Source organism: Chamaea fasciata, unplaced genomic scaffold (assembly GCF_029207755.1).
Source record: "Chamaea fasciata isolate MVZ Bird 193981 ecotype frontalis unplaced genomic scaffold, bChaFas1.0.hap1 SCAF_7, whole genome shotgun sequence".
In the NCBI taxonomy this organism is placed as follows: Eukaryota; Metazoa; Chordata; class Aves; order Passeriformes; family Sylviidae; genus Chamaea; species Chamaea fasciata.
In genome coordinates this window covers 36,770,875-36,793,801 of record NW_027094092.1, presented here as the reverse complement: position 1 = coordinate 36,793,801, position 22,927 = coordinate 36,770,875, and the positions used below count along the sequence as shown (strand labels likewise).

At 34.9% G+C, this 22,927-nt stretch overlaps 1 protein-coding gene across 4 annotated transcripts in view; it reads right to left on the bottom strand.

Annotated features, from left to right (window-relative positions):
• The window catches only part of NPAS3 (neuronal PAS domain protein 3), a 596,091-nt gene that overhangs the window by 397,763 nt on the left and 175,401 nt on the right, over nucleotides 1-22,927 (bottom strand). For 2 of the 4 annotated variants that reach the window (XM_066188407.1, XM_066188408.1), the window contains 2 exons: nucleotides 20,556-20,800; nucleotides 20,392-20,442 (listed from right to left, as the gene is read on the bottom strand). In XM_066188407.1, coding sequence (XP_066044504.1) covers nucleotides 20,392-20,442; nucleotides 20,556-20,800 — 296 coding nt within the window. The remainder of the gene's footprint in view (nucleotides 1-20,391; nucleotides 20,443-20,555; nucleotides 20,801-22,927) is intronic. The other 2 variants (XM_066188410.1, XM_066188409.1) reach the window with 1 other exon arrangement.

The window sequence follows — 22,927 nt, the reverse complement described above, 5'->3', positions numbered from 1 at the left end:
TCTTTTTCTTAACTCAGATTTCAGATTTGTTACTTATGATACTGAAAGTCTTTCAAAAATCAAAAAGGAGTAATGAAAAGCAGAACAGTTTTTAAAAACTACCTAGAAAAAGTCTTCAGCTTTAGAAAAAGCAGTTATCATATGGGGGGAAAAAACTCTTTCAAGAACAAAGAAAGAAAGGTAGAAGATAAGGTAATTCGTCTAACCTCACAGATATACACAAGAAAAACACTCCGCCTTGTGCAATGCACTGCATGCTGAATTTCAGATACCAGCATTAATGAAGAAGAGTCATTACCAGCCCCGTTCCCTCTGCATAAAAGACTCACTATCCTGAGCTAAGAATATAAACTTGAAATACTTGTGAAGAAAGAAACAGGAAAATAGTGTAGAATCAGTACTGTAAATCTTGTCCACTTACTAGCACTGTGAAAACTATGATTATGTTGGGTTTGCTATTTCTGTCCATTTCAATTGCCTTCTGCTTTTCTATGAAAAGTTCAAATGATACAATGTGAAATTTGTGAAAGAGGAAGATGATGACAAAGACACACCTCTCTTCATATTTGTAAAAAAAAAATATGGAATAACCAGATAAATCAAAATTTTAAAAATCTGAAAGATCTTGGAAAAATTCACAAAAATTAGGAACAAGCACAAATTTTTAAATTTAATCTACTAAGAATGTACTTTCATCATTATTTCCACATGCTTGCTAGGTTACCCACTCAGCAATTCATTAGTTAGAAGCTTTTAGATAATGTCTGCTTTTTACAAAACAAAACAAAACGAAGTTCCTGAATATGCAGAAATAAAATGTAGGAAAAGACAACAATAATGCTTTATTGACTAAAGCACTTTCTTATGATGGAGGAGGGCATAAGGTGATAATTTAATGTTCCAGCACAGATTTACTGGATAATGGCCAAATATTTCAAAGCAAACACAGCTGTAATATTTATGTTAAAAACAACAGGCTAGGGTGGCAGTCAATCAGACATTCTGTATCCTTCAAGTACTGACAATAAATTGTTTCTTTCCATACAACAGAAAGATTGCTAAAGTATAACATGACAGAAACCTTTGAGAAAAATGGTGTCATCCTTATAGGAAGGATTTCTTGCTTTTTCAAGTACCTCTTAAAGGCAATCCCATTCACCGTGTCACTTAATGATTTTAACAGAATTGGAAATGAAACTGAGAAATATTACTAAAAATAATGCTGCTGCTGTTATATGCCCAAATCCATATGAATGGAGAGAAATTTTAATTCTTTATATCTTCAAGACCATCTTGAATCTTTTTACAAACCTGTACTGGAACTGGGTATGTTAGACATATAAAGAGTGCATGAGAATAGTTAAAATCTGATCTGAACAACTGAGCCTTTAAATGGGGGACTTAATCAAAGTGAGAATTGTGGAGTTTGATTTCACAAAACTGGATCTAGCAAACACTCTCTTTTTATTCTCTATGGTAACATGCAACACATCTACTTCATCTGCTGTAATAAAAATGTATTGGGACATACAAAGTCAAAACTTACACAGCAGTCCACTTAAAAAAACCCAAAATATCTGTTACTGTAATGTTTATACTTTGAAATGCACTTTACGACTCTAGCACACTTAAGATAGGCTTTCCTATAAATATTTAAATAAAGAGAGTCCTAAGGCTTCCAGGTTATTTTTCAAATCCCAGAAAATTTAATAGGATATACAATCTTGAAAATTCCACAGATTACAGAAAATTATACTTTATTTATATTTTTCATGTTTAGATTCATTATCAATAGTGCTAAATCTAGATGTATTTCATCAATTTGAAAGTTAAAAACACAGACTCGGTGTTTTTTATTCAACATCTACTGGTGCAAGAGAATTCAATGAGCATTTCTTTCAAGGCTTTGAGAAGTTGCTATCTATTAGTTGCTTACACAGGACAAGTATAAATATTTCCCAAATATGTTAAAAAAGTGAAAGAAAAATTGAGAATTTTAAAAAAACAAAACAAATCCCAATCCTAAATTCAAAGGATAAACCTCATCATGTCCATGTAATTTTCTATGAAACAAGGGCATAAGCTCTTATTGTTAAAATGAGTCTTATAAACTGCAAGGCTGATCAATGTTTTAATTCATTTTTATAAAAATGAATTTTAAAAGAAATATGCTTAGAATGGATGATATTCTCATATTCTGCAGAATTAAACATAACTCCAGCATCAAAAAAATCCCCACTACATTGAAATATATTTTGCCTTCCTATATAAGGAAAATTAAATTTGTCTGCAATATAAACGTGTTTCATTTAGGTACTTTATGTCTGTGTGTATGCATTAATCTACATGTAATATAGGCATGAAAAAAAAGTATAAAAATATACTATATTCAAACAAGTTATTCTAGCAATTCTATCTCTGGGAAAACACATATAAGCATAAGAAACCAATATGGTCTCCATACATGCATATATATATATTTATAAGTACCCCCAGGATACATGTATAGGAGCTGGAATACATATACATATAGAGGCTGGAATTAATCTCAGGGAATTTCAAAATCCAGTCTCCTGATTTTTATCCCAAACATTTATTTCATTTGGGCCTACGTGACAGGAAACCCTTTTTTATATTTGTGTATGTTTTTGATAAACATAAAGCTAAAATAATTCAGTGGTAAATTAGGCCTTGTAAAACTATATAGAAAGATGCCCAACAAGTAGTTTCATGTCACTTTTCCTGATTTATGTTACAGATGTGTTTGTATTAAAAGACAAAAAGGCTGAATTTTTTAACATTTCAGTATGAAAAAATATGTGCATAAACTAATGTGGGGTTTTTTTGTGATTGAACTTTATCCACCATGTTCCATTTTGACTGAAACAGTGAAATAACTAGCATGTTGCCTCTCTGAAGCCGAAAGCAATTTCCTTTTCTAATTTTAGTTATGCAAAGCCTATGGGCATCATCAGCATTTAGTAATTAGTTTTATAATTACTGCTGTTTTGCTCACTGTCATTCAATTTTTCTTACAACATGGTCTGGGATTGAAACATCCCACATCCACAGCTGTGTAAATTGCCATCCATTTATAAGACAAAAAAAGTAACATTCAACATACATCATTATTCAGTCAAGAATGTGTTATTGGTACTTAGGTGATGCTTTGAGTACATAAGCTGCACAGTAAAATACAAAGAAAAATATATTTAAAACACTTAATAAATGCTATATAAGACAGGAAATTCTGGAAAACCTAAATGGGAAACAAAAGAATTTCCATTAAACTATATTTCAGATTATTACCAATACCAATTATCTGTTCCAAATGCAGGGAAAACAAATCTATTTTTGGTAAAAGACATATACTGAACTGAAAAACAGTTGAACTCAGAGTTCCTAATAGTGTAGTTTGCTCATTATTGATAGAAGAATTGGTAGACTGATAACTAACTGCAAAGTCATCTAACTAAGAATTACCTATAAGTACTGTGTCAATATATTTAGATATGATACTCCAAAATATCTGACGTCATTGACCAGTTAGTTTTATGAATCCTAAAAATACACATGGGTTTCAGTATGACATATCTGCTTAAACCCAGCAATTCTTCTTAAAGAGGTTGTATCACAGCAGAATTAAAGATCAACTAGAATTTTTATGTCAGTGTATTAAAAATATAATATTCCAAATTTTATACTTTTTAAAAATTCTAACTTGAAATATTGTATCAATTATGATTTTTAAAGACAAGAAGTGTAATAGTCAAATAAGAAGGAAAAATCTTTCTTTGCTCCTTAAAAAACCCCATCGTTTCTTCAGTGAGCAAGAAGAAAGCCCCACAAAAGGTTCTGCCAGTGTCAGTCAGGTACCAGATGCCAACCTGCTAGAGCAGAGCTGTGCTCTGAGGGGAACCATCCTCCCTCAGCAAGGGTGACACCAGGGAGCACCAGCACCAACGGGACATCAGCAGTGGGACCACTCACATTCGCCATTCCTTTCTACCAGAAAGCAGAGTAATAAAGTCTTTTCAGTCTTATCCCCTATCCTTTGTCAAGCTTAGCTAGGAGAAAACAGCTGCTAATAAACATAAAGCTGTTACACACAAAGGGCTGGACTGTGCTCAGCCCAGTGAAGGGATGGAGCAGATATGCTGCTGCAGAGGAAAAATTTAAGCAGACTGCTTTCAAGGATTTTTGCAGCAGTGTCTGATATTTTATGTTTTGTGACACAGCTAAATTTTTACATTTTTTCAAGTGAGAAAATAATTCTTAACATTTCTTGCTGCAAAAAAAAAAAAAAAAGAAAAAAAGAACCCACAAAAAAACCACCACCAAAACTTGATCTAGAATAGTTCTCAATGAATATACAGCATTCAGTATGACCCAAGTCAGAAAAATTCATTGCTTTCCCAAAGAGCAAAACTTTTAGACGCTTTAACAAACCCTGAAAAAAACAACCAAACACTTTGTCTCCAGTTACCTACCAAGTATGAGATGAGATCCTCAGAGTCAAGACTCAGATAACCACCACAGTGGACGCTTAATGCTCCTGCAGAACACACCAACTGCTCTTCCCATACAGATTAAGTCAGAGCCACTTCACACACCATCCCTCAGATCATTCAGAGCCCACAAATTGCCATCAGGGCCTCTCAACCTTATTTGTGCTGCAGCAGGGGTAGGATGCCCCTATGCAGGGCTCAGTTGGCTGTTCCACCAACACAGCCCAAAGCTCTCTGGGGCTGCACTCCCCAGCACAGCCTCTGCCTCACCAGCTGCAGTCCAGCACAACCACACCTGCCTGAAGGCCATGCAGTGGCAAGGGTGTTTGTCCCCAGGGATGCAGGTCAGTCAGGAAATTTCTGACACAAGCATGAACTGTGCCTTTGAAAGACTGATGCCTACACACCATATCAACAACCGGCTTTCATCTTTTCAGAATTTTTTCCTGTTTGTTTTGGAGTCTTTGGGATGTTTTTTCTTTTCTTTTTTTCCCCCCTTTGTGTATGGGCAAATGTCATTACCACCTTTGTTTCCCTTTATTCCTTAAAAAACTCAGAATGCACATAATTTTTGAGTAAAAGAAATAATTTCTGCTTTTGAACCTCTGAAAAAAGCCAGTTGAGGGACTATCTGGCTATATGTAACTAGATCATTCTTTCAGGAAAAAAACAAAAGAAAACAGAAATCCCCAACCCCAGGAATCCAAACACAAAATCTGTGAAATGAAAATTCATATGCTTGCGCCTCAGAGGTTTTGGCCCTCATTACCAAAACACATAGATCCATGTACAGAGCTTTTTCATCTCTGAAATATGTGAAAACATTTTTATTGAAACTGCAGGAAACACACCTGAATAAAACCCAGTTATTTCTGACAGAACTGAAGTACTGTGTGCATTGATACATCATTTAAGCTGGATGAAAAGAATGTCTTACACTATGTCTTCCACTTATTTGAATGACACGCTACACAGTATTTCCAGAAAAAGCTGCAAAATACTATCTTCATGTGCTGTTCAGGACAACTATTACTAACGTATGAGAATATAATTTCAGAAAAATATTTTAGAAGCTGGAGTTATTGGTTGACTAGTGTCTATTTAGATGCCTGTTTACACATGGGGAGAAAATTTTGTGGCAAAAAGCTGAGAGAGGAAGTTGAGCTAACCCTCCTGCACTAAAAACATGGAGCGCTGCTTTGGGAATTCTGCCTGAAAATACCCTCTTCGCTTCAGATGGATCCAGTTAAACAGTGCAAAGGGGGAATTGATGATTCAATAGCAAGGAAATATTGGAAATACTGTATGACAGATAGAGCAGATAACCTAAGTTATTAGCTGTAGCACTCTTTTTTTGCTAGTTTTTGAATACACTCTGCCATAACATGTGCGAAGTATTTTGAGAGCTTCAAATTACAATCCTCGTATAAATGTGAAGAAGTAATATTGTACATTCCAGAAAACTCTTCATTCATAAAATATTCCTGACCATATGTCTGTAAACTAATACCAATCACCAAAATGGCATGAAACATGGCACAAAAAAGTGTGAAAATAACACATGACAGAGATCTGATACATCTTCAGGGAGAAGTTTCAGGGGAAGACATTCCAATGTCAGCAATGTTCAGTGGCTATCAGAAATTTATTTCTTCTCATTTTGTCATTACCAATTAATCCCAACTATACTAGCAGTAAAAGATTAAAAAGGAAATAAATTAAGATTATTGACAATCATTACATACAGAAAAATAATTAACTCAGTATGTTTATTTATCTATTTTTTCCTAGTTGATTAAATGAATGATTGATGACAGGTTCCTTGTTTTCTTTTCCTTCATTTTGTCAGTATAAATGATCAGTATGAAACTAAACAGAGACATTAAATTGAAATTGTTAGAAGCACAAAGTATAAAGCAGATGGATCCAGATTATTTCAACTTTCTTGTTACTCTAGTGTAACTTAGTAAAATGCATTTATATATACACAAAGAATTCCATTAATAGCAGAAATAAACAGTAACCTGACTTACTCTCCTCTCAAATATTACATATTAATATTCAGGCTTCCCTTTTAAAAAAGAGTCTTTTAATAATTTTTTAGACAAAGAGTGCAAATGAATGCACTTATTCTATTTATTACTGGATAAATATACAATTTATCATTGGATAACTCATAGCTAACAGTTTGTGCAAAAATGCCAAAGCATCCTTAAATGCTGACTAGTGTTCTGAATAACACAACCCTAGTGCATAGCTTTGGAGAAGATTATATATAAGGGAAAATATAGGCACTGTCAATTGAAAAATTGTCCTTTGGGTAATGTGAGATGGGGGAAGGAAGTGAGCTAGAGAGTCAGCGGTCTCTCATTGTCTGCCCAAAGCATACACTCAGCGTTCTCCCAGCAGAGAAATGGTGAGTTAGCCCACTACATATACAAGGATTTTCTTTTCTTACTCACTTCACAAGCAACCTAAGTTCTGAAATCACTCCAAATTTTTGAGGACAGATGAAATCCCGGGACTCTGAAGTGAAGACTGAACCACAGTTTACCCCGAGCTGACCAAAAATTGCTGGCTGGCTAGGAAAGTTAACTGAGTGCAACTGCATTTTTGAAAGTTAAAGGAATTGACCCAGAAGTCTGAGGAGACTGCTTTTATATGGGATTAAAAAGAAAGTAAAATATCTTTCTCCCAGAGCGATTCACAGTGGTAAATGGTTGAGAGCTTGAAACCTTTGTTACTTACAGAATTTACTGTTGACAACACAACTGAAGGAAGTCACTGGCAAAATCTGCGGCTTTCTTTCCACTTGAAGAAACTACCTGACTCTGAAGCACTTTTTTTTTTTTCTTTTTTTTTTTTTTTTTCTTTTAAGAAATATCACATCTCTTTTCACTACTTGGAAACACTAGAGACAGCTGAGCTCAAATCATGCAGATAGTCTGAGTTCACTTAACTCTAATTTTGAAACAGAGGAAGCATGAATTCAGGAGGATTTATTTTCTTCCTGTCTCCATACAAATTCTGGCTTAAGTTATAATATTCTCTCTTAGCAAGTCAGTCACATTTTCTCATTGCTAATTTCTGTGCACCACAGAATTAGGATTGTAGAGGTGACTCTGAGGTAGGTTTGGGTTGAAGGGAACCTTTTGTGTGTGCTTAGGAAGAATCTTCTAAGCTCAGTTTGGCTGTGCTCTGATTTCCCTTGTTCAGATATGGAACTGATACCCAACATGACAATGCAAGTTGTCTGAATAAGACAGGTATCAGACTGGAAGGTGTCATAAGGAACTTTTTGGACAACACTGAACAGATTATTTTTTTTTCCCAGAACTCTTCTGAAGTCTGTGGGTAAAATAATATTGCACTTGTACTACAGTGACCCATTCAATATCCTAACTGTGAAATCTACTTGCCCCAGAAGATTACTTCCCCAGTCTCACCTTGTGGTACCTGCTCTCTAGGTTGAGTACTTTCTATGACAACCTATTCCTACTGAAAGAATTATGACATTGAAACAAAATATGAAATCAAGGGTAACTTTCAGTATTCACAATTATTCATGAGAATTCACCTCTTGAAATTATTCAATCCTTATCAACAGAAGGAATCCAGAACTACATCACAATGAGACAGACATTCAGATTAATTCCCAAAGTAAAAAAAAAAAAAACCCACCAAAATGGCACGTCCATTTACATGAAAATGTATATCAAATATGTGTCACTGGGTTAAACCAAAGAATATCACACTGGAATAGCTACCGCAAGTTTTAATTTAGGTTTTTATGACACTGTTACTGAAGTATTCCCTTCAGCTGTGGTTTCCTCCATTCTCAAAATATGTTAGAAAATTGGATACAACTCAAGCAAGAGCTACAAGAGTGATTAGACTTCTAAAAGTCATTCCCTATACTGAAAGACTAAGAACGCTCAATTTATTTAGTTACTGAAAAGAAGGTTAAGAGGATCACAATACCTACATGTGGAAGATATTTCTGACAGTAGGCAGCTCATTAATCTAGTGAAAAAGGCATAACAAGATCCAGTGTTTGGATGCTGAAGTTGAAATAAGACTACAAATGAGGCACGCTTTTTTCCACAGTGACAGTAATTAACCGTTGGAACAATCTGCCCAGGGATGTAGTTGATTCTTTATCTTTTAAATGCTTTACATCAACATTAGATACTTTCCAAAGAGATAAGCCTATGTCTCAAACAGATGCAGAAAATACTGGATGAGGTTCTGTCTCGGGTCTGCAAGAAGTCAGCCTGGATGCTTATCAGAGCTGCTCAACATTGCACCTCAACACGAGTGCTCTGCACTTCCAGGACCAGTCATCACATGGCCATCGTATCTACCACAGTATATACTGTGCCTAAAATTCACCTTCCTGCTTGACAGGTAAAATGAGAACCCTTCTCAAGGCAGATATGGACATCTTCACAGATCATCCCATGCCACATTCACTGTCTGGCATAATCACTGCTGGAGACCAAAATACACCAAAACTGCCAATAAGTAGCGTAAAGCTGTTGGAGCACGGACTTTGCCAGATGCTTCTACCCAAGCAACATCTCCTGGGCTGACTCCAAGCTAGTGAGGGAGTAAGTACATAGCAAATGGCCTCTCAATACAGCTGCCTCTATGTAAAATAAATTTCCTTTATGTCTAATGAGCTTGTTGGAGAATCAAGAAGCTCCATGAGGATGTTGAAGAAACCAGCTAAAGCCAAATGTATGATGAGGTTAGGTGAGCTGCAAATTTTCCTCTCAGCTCCTCAGTAACTTTCATAAAAGAAATCTTGCCCTTTAAATCTTCAGGATAGGATGTTAGAGAAAAAGAATAGCAGAGAAGAAAAAAAAAAAAAAGCCAGAGAGACAGAAGCTACAAAAATCAAGACAAGAAGAATAAATAACAGCACTGATACATGAAATAAGCAGAAACAGCTGGTATATAGAGGTAAAGAGAAAATAGTGTTTTAAAGTATTAAAGAGATGATGAAGAAAATTTTATCTTTAGAAGAGCAAAATTAAACACCCCATTTTTTCACCTCTAGGAAGAAATAGAAAGAACCATTTAAAATGTAAATAAAAAATAAAAACTATGCACTCAGAATATTGTAGGAAGGTGGAAGTGCACAGAAAATCAATCACACCTGGACTTGCCATACAATATACATGCTATAGACTTTTGCAGATTTTTTAAAAATACCTAGTTATTATATTTTTTTTTCTTTTGACAAGATTGGCAATGGGCTATAAAACCTTTAAAAAATTACTAAAGCAGATACACCTAATTAAGACAATATAACACAGAGATTCAATATAAAATGGATTAGCAATATTCCTCCTATTTGATTTCTTCATTATCTACCCTGAGTGCAAATCTTCATGTTATTCTAAAAAATATCTCCTCATAGACATGGGTTAAATTTCTAAATGGGTTAAACTTCCTTTCATTAAATACAGAATTCTTGAAAAGGACATGAAAAAAGTGTTATTGTTTAAGAACTGGACTCTTGGTCTTAGGACATGGGAGGAGGGCTCTATTACCTGCTCTAACACACACTTCGCATGGGATATTGAAAAGTCACTCCTGGCTTTGCAAATGTGCTCAGCAGCTGCTTCTTATGATCAGATTACCAAAGTGCTGAAATCTTTTGAAAATCCGGCTACTTATTTTGTTCCTGAATAGGATCAGAGATCTTTTGAAATCTGGCTCCAGTTGGAGTGCTGTTCTCTTTTGAAAAGATAGCCCTAAATCTGTATATGCCTCAATTTCTCTATTAGCATTATCAGCACTGTTCTGCATCAAGAGGAGGAGAAACAGCTCACATACACAGTAATTCAAATCTAAAAGGGGATATATAGATGTAAAACTGGTCTTATAATTGTAGAAATACAATATGTACTTATAAAAGAAATTAAAAGAGCAGTTCCTGACTTTTGCACAAATGGTTTTCTTTAAGATCTACAGTGATGTAGTGTTGAGAATATTATGCTACTTGCTATAGGTAAAGTTTGGGAATTGTCTATAAATGTTAAAATGTGAGCAGAGGCATTTCTCTTTCTTCGTTTTATGGTTACAAATATGTGTTTAACTACTTTACAGATGATGAAATAAGAATTTTGTACTTGCATGTGTACCATGCCATGCAAAGCAAAGCAAAATCAATTTTTCTAGGATTCAAGTAGAATGCAAAGCCACAGCACACACATGCTTGTGCAGATGCACTTATCTAACTGTGTGTGTAGGAATTATAGGGAATGATGAGTTCAAGTACTGAAATTAAGGTAAGAATTATCTAACAGCTCCATTCAGGAGGACAACTCTGGCACAACTCTAGTTAAAGTATTTTGTGAGGCACTTGCCTTTCTTTCCTTCCATAGTAACAGAATGTGCAGTGCCTAAAACCTTTGAAATTTAAAATAAAAATATTCAATTTGGCTTAAAAGCTAGCAAATAAACAGAAAATTATGTTTCTTAAGGGAGCTTGATATATTAAAACCACACAAGTTCCCCAACTGTGTAGTGATTCTTATTTCACTTGTGATCTCGGGTAGATACAGAGGCTTACGTGTTCTCTAAATTGTAAGTTCTATATGAAGGGTGTTCTTTAATTACTGGCAGCTAATGAAAACAGTTTTTACTGATCTCTCTAATGTCCTGGGAAAGTCTTTACTATGGATTCATTGTATTCTACTTTATATCCCTGATTGAAATGGGAGACCACAAGAGCATAGGGATTTGGCGGAAACTCATTTTCCTTCCTCTGGCTTCAAAGAGAACAGTTGTAGAACTTAAGCTGCGCTGATATTGTGGTCAAACTTTGGTCAGACTGTGGTTATACTTGCATATAATATAGAAATAAAAACACTGCACTTTGTCTTTTTAAAACTGCTGGATCTACCGTCAGTATCTAAATCTTTCTCTGTTGATCAGTGGGAACTAATACAACTATTACATGAAAATAAATATTACTATTAAATCCATATACTTCACTTCTGAGGCTCTATTATTTACTCCAAATATTGAGACAGTCACTTTGGAAAATGCTAGTAAATATACAACTGCACACATATGAGATGGAAAACACAGATTTTCTATTTGAAAAGAAAAAGTGTTTTGTTTCATTTCAGACAAAATATTTTCTTTGAGTAATATATTTTTCCTTGTAATACAGAGTGATGAAACTCTCACTAAAACAGATATTGTAAAATACAATTCATTTACAGTATTTTACTCCCCGTAAGCATCCTGATTTGCTTTTTTTAAAATTTGTTTGTTTGGGGTGCTTTTAGGTTTCTGCTGCATTCATTATCAGTTGGTTAACCTATTTCTTCATACAGATGTATTTATTAGCCCTGCAATAGGTATCCCTCAACAAGATCTAAAAGTAGGATTCATTCAATGGGAGATAAATGGTAGAAGTTCAGATGACTCAGAAAACCAATAAGCTACAATAATAGAAGACTAAGCTCTGTGGAATGTAGCAGGGCTTTATGTATGTGCTTACATTCTCTGCCCATCTGAGGAGACTAAGGTATGAATGCTATACTGAAACTGCTAAATCCAACCACAAGATCCAATTCCTCAACTGCTTTCATTCGCAAAATGGTGTGCTACGATATTAAACTTTTCTGAGGCTTAGTCCAAAGCACTCTTCATAGCAAAGACACTTTACTTCCTTTCAGAAAAGCATGAATAAAAAGACAAATAGAAGTTCCATCAGATGTTGCTATCTGCATATAGCAACAGACTTTTTTCCATCTTACGTATCAAAAACTACAGCAGAGATTACTGTTCCAGATTACTGCAAGCAAAAGCAAAACAAGCACTTTTGGCACACCAGATTCATGGCACATCTGTAATTGGCTAACCCCATCATGTGAGTTATTTCAAAAAGTTATGTAGACTGCACATATAATTTAAGATAGTCATGCTTCTAAAAAAGATCACCTGGAACTAACCCATGCAACATAAAACATCATATGGAAGCATTTTATTAAGAGTTTTGGAAAAGAGGACTGTTGTGGCACTGACTTTTACACAGAAATTTCAACTGGATGAAAATCCATATCACTATAGTGAAAAGAAATTAATTTGGTTTTAATTTGAAAGTTTTTCCTGGTTTATTTTAGTATCACTACTACAGTTGGAGCCAAAGCAACCATCAATACTCCTCCCGATATATTTACCTCTGAAAGTCTGAAGCCCATGCTTTTGCCAAAACCCATTTAGCCAACACCATCAATGTTCTCAACCATGAATTGTAATGACAACACCCACCACCTTTTAGCAGGAATGAGGAAAGTATCTTCTCAACTGAGAAATGAATTTTTACTGACATGCTAGGGACTACTGTACAAAGAAAGACATGCACATTGAAGGAAGAAAGAATAAAGCGAAAAGTTAAAAACTTTAGAGTTTCTTTTAAATATTAATATTCTTCACCAGATTCTTTTCATTACAAAGGCTGCAATAAGGATGCACACATGTAGAGAAAAATGCAGAACTACAAAAAGGAGACAGTCAGCCCAGGACACTGAATACAAGAGGAAGACATTTTGCATATTTGGGGTTTCAGCTCTGGAGTCAAAAAAAACCCTCAAGTGGTTAAAAATAATAAACTATATTAAAAGAACATAATAAATATGCAATATTGACCAAATCATTGGAACACAAGAGAAGAAAGAAGATGAATTTCAGTGCAATACAATGGAAATACAGTAGTTGATGTGGGTGAGAGAAAAAGCACTAAAGTCACCTTTTCTGTTTCCTTGGTCTTAAAAAACTTACTGTTTGGTTCTTTTTCTATTTAATTGTTAAGTTTCAAGGTGGAGTTCTAGCAATAAACAACTCTTCTAGGGACTGACATCTGATTGACAACATTTTAGAAAAAGTATTAATTTGTTATCAGCAGTAAACGTTTTGTGTCTATGCAAAAGTGATGGATAGAACTTTTTATGATACAAATAAGGCACCATGAGAACGTAAATCATTCACTAATTTCTGCTAGCAGAAATGTAAGGATCAGGTAGGTTCTTTTTATGCCTTTCTTCATTAAAAAAAAAAAAAAAAGAAAAGAATAACTGAACTTGGAATGCTTTTCCCATTGTTTCTGTTTTGCTTCACAAAAATCCAAATCCTTTCAAAGTCTTTTAATTCCAGTAGCCTAGTATGTAGGACAGCAATGACAACATTAAAATAATAATAGCAATAATAATAGTAGTCATAGTAATAATAATAACTACAACAACATTCTTATAGTGAACAAAAAAAATTTTAGATTTGATGTACTAAGCTGCATAGATTTTTGTCTATGATCCAAACATCATTGTAATTTGAAATTTTTAAATCAGCATTCAAGCCATGTTTATTCCCAGTTTCTTGATGATCATACCCAGAGCAGATTCTGTAGAAAAACAGAAATTCCTTAATAGTAACTTTCACTTCAACCTGCTTTCCAAGATGAATTAATTTTACAGTTAATTGGTTGTGCCAATATAATGTTCTTATAGTATTTCAAAACCTTAATTGTTATGAAATAGGACACCAAATGCCTTACAAATACTTCAGCATACAATGTTAACTAAACTTGCAATTTCAGACATTTAAGACAGGTTTGTTTGAAAAGAATTACTTTTCATTTATCCATGTTTGTTGTAGAAGTATAACAATCCCATCCCTTTAGTGCATGAAATTTCCCAATATTCTGCCTATAATGCATTGAGGCTAAAACAGCTCACTACTATGAACTTCACACCACCAGCACTTGCAAATTATGGATTATCCTGAAAATTGTATGAGTAACGTGAACCAGAAAGACTTTTAGAATTGATTCTGTACAAGCAAGCACTCAACTAAACCTTATCAAGCTCTTCTGCCTTTTCTGCATCATTAGAAGTTTTATTATACCTTACTGCTAAAGAGCCTATATTGTTGCCAGAATTGTTTAACAGTTCTAATACACATAAATCCGTTTTTTCTTGATATTTTCTAATCTCGCTAGATTTTTTCTTAATGTCTCTACTTGTCTTTGCCAACATTCTGCACCTTAGACATTCCAGTTTATCTTGTTATATATTTCCCTTTAATTCTGTAAGATTTCTATAAGTACACATACATATTTTTTCACGTTTATTATTTTCTATCATTCCAGAAAAGGACACAGTTTTAGAGTTTTCAGGTGCATAGGAAATTATAATTTCATAATTTTTTCTCTAGGCTTTCTAGTTCTAGCTTTTACTCTCATTTTTTCCATCAAAATTTTTCCTCACAATCAGTTTCACCTGTAAGTTTCCCCACTAGGCAATTAGTACCTCAAAAGGACGAAGTACATTGGTTGACACCCTCCTCCATTTGCCAAATTTGAAGTCAATCAGATGAGTTGAGATTCAAACAGAGCTACCTCATTTTGTGTCCCATATCTATAACACGAGAAAACCATCAATAATTCTCATGGAGAACATTCATGGTTTACCACTAAAGTTTTACCTCCTGAAATTTCCAGCACTTGGTTTCTGTTACATTCAAAATAAAAGTAATCATCTTTAACTCATGTAATAGGTTGAAGGCTAAGGCACCTTTTCCTATGGCTGCACTGCCACATAAACAGGTTTACAATGGATAAACATTATGTTTACAATCAGTGGTTGATCCTGATACATAGTCAGAGCACGATAGTGGACTATATATAAACAGGGATCAGATTCTCATAAGAACAATGCCTACAAGGTAGGGAGAAATAAATTACAGGGCTAGATGAATTCTCCAGCACAAGAGCAGAAATTCTGCACAAAGGATTTGGGTAAGGAGACCCTTTCTGTATCAATGAATATCACCAATTTATCTGCATTATCCTGTTTTCATCTGATTGACTTTTTCACATCAAACTTTGAAAAACAATGAAACATCTTAGGCCAAAAACACTAAAGAAGAAAGCAATTCTCACTTTGCCCTTATAGATGGCTTCCCTGAGACAGAATTGTGTAGAGGCTCAGAACAGAAGCCTGGTCTTACTGGAAGGCTTAAGGCTTTTAGCAGGGAAAGGCTTGCACTGTCTTGCCCTTCCTGCTCAGAAGACAACACTCCTTTTAAAATATAAAAGGCTAACAGCAGGTAATGTTATTTAAAGTGTTTCCACAATAAGGTCATGCAGAAGAGTACAACTTATTTATCTCTTTTAAATGCATACATATCTAGCACAAAAATTATTAGAAAAAGATTTTTAAACTAATGAAAGTAATTCCACTTGACATTTGGGATAACAATTACCATACTTTCCAATTATCATTATTGCTTGTTTTCTTTCCCGGAGAATTCAAAGTGCTGGACGTATTTCTTCAACCCCAAGCCCTGGAGTATGATATGAATTTGAGTTCGTTTTCAGCCTAGACTTACATACTTTGTTTATTTTGAGAATGGAACCTTTCAAAAACATTGTAGTTTGAAGGAAAAATGTGCAGTTTAGTTTTAAAGTGTAATTTTTATTCTTGTGTTTATCAATTTTTTTTTAAATCTCTCTACCAATTCAGACTTGAAGTAACAGTGAGTGCTTTATAGCAAGGAACTTTTCAGAGCAGCATTTACTTACACTGAACGATTTGGACAAGAAATATTTCACTACACCACAAATGCTTCTGAGAAAATCTGATTTCTCCTCCTACTGATATCTAATAATTCCAGAACACAAATGTGTAAAACTACCTAATTGCAGAACATGAAACGCTAAAAGTAGAGATGGCTAAACTGAAAATGATATTCTTTACACAAGCTACCAGTCAGTAGGTACTATTTAGTAAAGTCCTATTTCACTCCTCAGCTACAATCTCTCAGGCATCTCTTTTCTTCTAGCAGAAGTAAGAGGGGTTTTTTACTTATGTAGCATAAAATATAAAGTTTTGGCATAGAAAAACAAAAAATATAAACCCACTTTTAGTTTGACATACCCAAAGTTGTCTTATATATTCTAGTTTCCACATGTCACATCATTCAACAGGAAATAAGACTCGTGGCCTTGCAAAAACACTTATATCTTCTAAGACAGAAATCAACACCTCACTTCAATGAAAAAAAAAGAATTAAAATACGATAACTATTTCAATGTCATCATACCAAATTACCAGGACAAGGATTTGCAAAATTAGGCACAGAGTACTGGATTTAATTTCCGTTTCAAAAGAAACAAATTGTAAAAGCTGACAACTCTGTTCAAGGCAAAGGGTCATGAGCCTTCTTTTTATAGTGGCAGAGGTCCTGAGGCAGACCCAATATCCCAAAGATTGCCCAAAACCAAAATATAGAGCATGACTTTACATCAGCCAAACACATTCAACACACTGAAAAACATCACCATGACTCACAGGCCTCCTCTCCCTTCCTCTTTTCCTTTTTTTGACAAACAACAACAACAACAACCACCACCAAACAAACAAACAATCAAAGAAAAAAAGCACAAAAATCCCCCACCACCAACAAAAATGTGGCTTGGCAAAAAGACCCACAATATACTGGAAAAGATCATGAAAACTTGCGTGATTTTTGAACCTCAAACACTTGCGCTTTGAGAAACAGTTTGTGCTAAAAGAACGACAAAATTTAAAGTCAATGATTTGAAGACAATATTCCAAAATACAAAGGTCCTCACAAGAGTTTGATGTCTGAACAGGACTACAGGGCCTAGTATCAGAATGCACAAGAGGATTTCAAGTTCCATGCCACATAAAGCACCACTTCCTGGCTGAACACACAGCATATCCTATGAAAATACTTCTATTTCCAGACAACTTTCAGAAAACTCACATTTTAGCTCAAAAAATTGATAAGCAGCTGTTGTCCTCGGAACACACTCCAGAACTGGAAGAAAGACTTTTGGATGTATGGAAACAGAGGAGAATAATAGTGCTATTGATAACACATTGTATGTACTATCAAAGACTGAGAACTTTATTCCTACTAACTATAAGCAACATCTCAATTATTTTCTTCCATATAGAATCAGACCCTGGTCTATAAAAACTGTCTTTAAACTCATCTACTATAAGTTGTGTGTGTACTTGTTTATAAGGACTGAGATTTCCTGCACACAGAAAGCCTTAGACAATGTACCGAAAGAAAAACAACTGAAGTCTGTTGCATTAGAGGATGGAATTTTTTTTTCCATTTTTTAGCAAATGTCAAATTATTGGCTATTGCTTTTAAGATTAATAAAAGATACAATGCTTTTTAGATCGCCTCTAAATAAAGATTACTATGAATGGAGAAATGATTTACCAATAGTCACCACAATGAAATTTCTTTAAAGGTTACAATCATCAGTTACTTAGTTGAAACACTGCTGAGAATGCCTGGTCATTTCTTGAATAATGCATAATGTTCATTGCAGATTTGATCTGTATTATAACAATACTGATATTTCTAAAATAATGGAGAAAACTATCTGTTACTTTCCAATTGCTCAAGATATTTCCATGAAGTAATTGACTCTGAAAATATTATATGGAGTTATCTGAGTGCTCATTTGCAAGCTCAACTTGTAGTGATCACTACACAATAGGCATAAGAAAACAAACTCATCAGCCTTTACAGACTTCTAAGAAAAGCTGTGATAAATGCAGGGCAGAGTAAAGGACCTTCCTGAAATACTAAATTAAAATTATTGAATTGCTGTGCAGTTCTGGGGGACAAATTTTAAACCAAGCTTTTAAAATGAATGATTAACACAAGCAGACCAACACATTCGGGGGAAGATAAAGATTGCAGTTGTATTTACACAATCTAAGTACCTCTCAAATAATTTCCCAAATACCTTTAAGTCTATTCAGAAGATTGCTTGTGCACATACAAAGTATAATGTCTAGTGTTTTATTGTAGGTTAATCATCCATACTTCACATGAACCTGCAAGGTATTTATGTGAGCTTCTTTATACATATGAACTTCAAGGGCAGCAAAAAGCAACCTTAATTAATGAAACTGAATTTCTTTTGATGTAATTTCATGAATGTTTGATCAGAATGTGTTAACAGGTTTCTGTGTAAGAGAATGGATGAAGTCATAAAATATACCTTTATTATACAGTTAAATCTGCTTATGGGGAATTCTTATACAGTGAAACACTCTTTCATCAAGCATTGTTTCAATATATTGAAACATAAATAATATAATCCTACTTAGTATTAAGCTAAGCAGCCAAACAGGAGGAAAAAAAGTCAAAATCCTTTCCTGAGCCCCCACACCCCTTGCACCTAAAGGAATGAGAACCATTCCTGCACTAGATGGCTGGAGGGCCAGGGTTATTACATCAGACAGGGTGCACAGACATTAAATGTTTACCCAGCTCTTTTTTAGGGAGAAACACTAATCCAAATCAGACTATTGATGTTGTCATCTAAGAATAAGATTTTGTTCTTCCTTAAAATTCTTTTCTTCATTAGAATCTTTGCACAAAAAGGAAGATTAAGTATTCTGGTACCTATTCCAGAAGTGGATAACGAAAAATAGATCCCAGATACTCTGAAATCGGCAGAGCTCAGACTTTCAGTAACAAAGGAGAACTTGTAGAAGCACTGACAGATCACAGATTGTACAGTAGAGTCCACTTTACATTTACCTTGAAATACTGTTTAATTGCCTGAGAATAAACTCTTATCCTGTAAAAATGGGGAACATTTACATATTATATCAGAAGCCTAATGAACCATGTTACACTCATGCCCTGGATGATGTAATTATTCTCTCTTTTTTCTCCATGAGAATTATATATGATATGGCAGATAAATTAAATACATGAAATGATAGAACTAAGTCCAGCTACTAAATTCTCAATTTGAAACTGCATTGTTTTTTTCCCTCCATGCCCCTCTCCATCCACTGAAAAATTTTTCTTTCCTTAAATAATATCACTTCCTTTAAATGGAAGAGCAGATAAAATCCCTTTGCACCATCAATACAAGTAACCCTTCATGGACAGCTGTGGGCTGATAATTAGATTCTATTTCTGCCTCCTTCCTCTACCCTTAAAGGTGGCTTCTTTGTTTGCCCCATGCTATATGCATTCTATCTATTTTAGTTTACATTAAGAGTTTATAATTCATAATCTGTGGAAAAAACCTGAAGTGCTCAAATCTCAAATGCCTCTTCCAAAAATATGTTTCCTTCCAAATGTGAGAGCAGTAGTTAAAACAAAGGAGTATTCTGTCCTGTCAAAGCCAGGACACCCAGAAATCCCAGGTTTGGTAATCCAGATTTCTGCTACAGCAATTTACTCCCTAATTTAAAATACTTATCAGACAGAGATCACACTTATCAAGATGGGTAGGATTATTTGAAAAAAAAAAAAAATAGATTGCAAAAAAAAGTCCACTTTACACAGGTCATTGTAAAGACTATTTAGGAGCCACATGCACACAGCCTCTAGTTTGTGGCAATTCACACATAAAACATTACTTTTGCTCCCCAGATTCTTGTTTGAGTATTAAAAGAGAGCATTTAATACTGAAAACAGACTATTTTGTGATAAATGCCTACTGGCTCAGAAGTCAAAAGAATTTCTATAGACATTACAAGAGATAAATAATATCCTAGTCTCTCACCTGAAAATTTAAATATTTGGATGTGATGCTTTCAAACTTCAGAAATACGTGATTCTACCTTTAAGGTATAGCCAGAAAATTAAGAGTTCTCAAATCAAGGAATAATGCCATTTTCCTCTCAAACGCATAATTATATAAAACACTAAAACAAAGCAGCACAATAAAAGGTAAATAACTTGAAACAATTTAGTTTACATCACCCAGAAGACTTACAGCTGTAAAAGTTACATCATACGTTTGTTGTTAAGTAAAAAAACAATTAAAATAAGAGGTTTATTTCACCTTCACATGGTGTCTTTCTCATGCAGACCTCAGATTTCCACATTTGAATCCCTTTAAAGGATTTGATATGCAGGGAAAGAAGAAAGGATGAAGGTAAAAATTTCAATTTAGAGGTTACTAAAGGCTACCATACTCTATAGCACCCAACAATATTTACTCCATACCTTTTACTGATGTATTAGGTGGAGGTCCTTCCATCCTCAAGTTCCATGGAGGATCACCTTGATTAGCAAAGTCCCTCATTTTCAGATAGCTAATTGTAAGTCGTATGATGGATGCCTTGTCAAGCTGGCTGGTAATGGCTGCAGGCAGCGGCAACAACTTTGCCAACTCATAGAATTCAAAATTCTCCTTTCCCCGGCGAGAGCGAGCTGCATCTCGGGACTTTTCCTTCCTCAAAGCTTGTAAACTGAAAGAAAGAAAAGAAAGGAGGATATTCATCAATATTAGTGTTCTGCCACATTTAACCAATTTACTTTTTCACTGCTGGTCTTCTCTTCAAATTATCACATTTTCAAAATGCTGTTGCAATGAATCTACAGAACTTCAGGATATATAAAATGGTACTCCACACTTGAATGATTAAAACTAACAATAATATTTGAGTTTCAGTGGTAGCCAACATATTAGGTAACTACTCAACTCACTTTGGCCACTTCCCTTTTAGTCTGCCTTTCCTTTGTCTGCTGTCAGTCTCAAGAAAAAGAATCCCAAGAATACTGTGTATATGTGGGGTTTATCTCTCTAGGTGCCATTGCTTTTCCTGACTCACTGTAAGCCAATTTTGCCTTAATTTTTGTCAAATTCTGACTCTTGGGAGAAGGTTAAAAGCAGATGATTCAAGCGTTTACCCCCTCTGACAGGGGCTTCAGGGCAGCCAAGACGACCAGACAGGTTGTCCACTAACTGCTGAGAAACGGAAGTTTAAGTCTGGTGTAATAATGTAAAACTTCTGTGCTTCATAAAGGTGTTCTTCAGGAGTCGTTCAACTGTCTTCACAGTGGAAGCAGTAACCTTTGTCAGTGGGATGAGAAAGCTGTTAATACAGTTATGTGATTCACATTTCTGATTGCAATTCACTACCACATACATAGCAGACTGACAATGTTTTGATCAGAAAGGACCTTCTGCTTTACACTGAGCTGTTGGAAATGCAAAGATATTTATTTAGTCTCGTTGCATCAATGTATCATTTTCTACCACCAATACAGAACACACAAAGATAACTCAGATTTTACTCCTGTGCTATTTATTTAATTGATGCAAAAATCCTGAATGCAGCGGGATGACAGTGGTTAACACTAGGGGATTTTTTTTCTTTTTTTTTACACAGAGGAAAGCATTCAACTGAGGATATTATAAGCTTCACCATACATCTGCCTTGATAGATACAGGTTGGTGCTGATGCTGGAGCTGGTGTCTGTCCATCACTGTGAAAGGTGAGGAAAAACTGTTCTTGTACCTCATTAAGGGTCTATCTTCCCTTTGCTTCATTTGTTTACCTACTAATTTGATGAAGTTAAAGCTAAAATTCCATTAGCTAGTCGTTGGTTTACCACAGAGCTAGAATACAACCAGTGTTGTAATGGAACAACAAATGCTTCTCTCCAGCTTCCACAACCCTTCCTGAAACCTTGGATTTATCAACAAAAAAATCATAATGACAAGATCTACAAAGGCACTTTGACATATGAAGTAAATCAGTAGAATGGACGCATGCAGATAAAACACCATGAAGCTAAGAGCTCTATTAATCTGTTCTTCTAATTTGGGAATAAACCACAGAGTTTCTCTTGTTTTAGTATTCGTAACCCCACACATTTTTTCTAGCCGTATCTGCCACTTCAGACTTGGAAGGGCATATCAGCTGGGCCCTTAACATACAAACCAAATCCCTCCTTGACAGTTCCCTTAGTATGGGTAACATGTTACATTCCCTACACAATTCTCTACCATTCTCTCGAATTTCAGATTTTAGATATCTATCATCATGGACGTGGAAAATCCCTCAAAAGGTACATTAAATATAACAGACAAAAGTATTTGACGTATACACAGACATATGGGAGCTACAACTCTGTGAGGTATGAACTGTCCAATTAATTCCAAAGATGTAGTATGCCCTCAATGAGTTAAATATATACAAGAGCAACATAACGAAAAGGCAGGCAAATGTCCCTGCACAATTGCTTCCAAGTGAAAGCTCAGTTTCATGGCACAAGACATGTCTTTTTCTGCCTGTCACCACCTTTTTTTCCCAGAAGCCAAGCCTGAGAATTCAAATCCCCAAATCAAGTTAGCAGAAGAATTGAGATTATAGATCTGCTCTGAAAGTATGCACCAAGAGGTTCACAGCTTCACTCCAAAGCACTTAATTATACCCCTACGTAAGATGGGAGATTTTTAAAGATCCCTAGAAAAACAAATCAAAAAAATTACAGATCTCAACAACTTCTGAAACTGAAAAATGTTAGAAATTGAATAGTGACAGAATATTCCTTAGAAACACCAAATCTAAATCCACTGTTTACAAGTC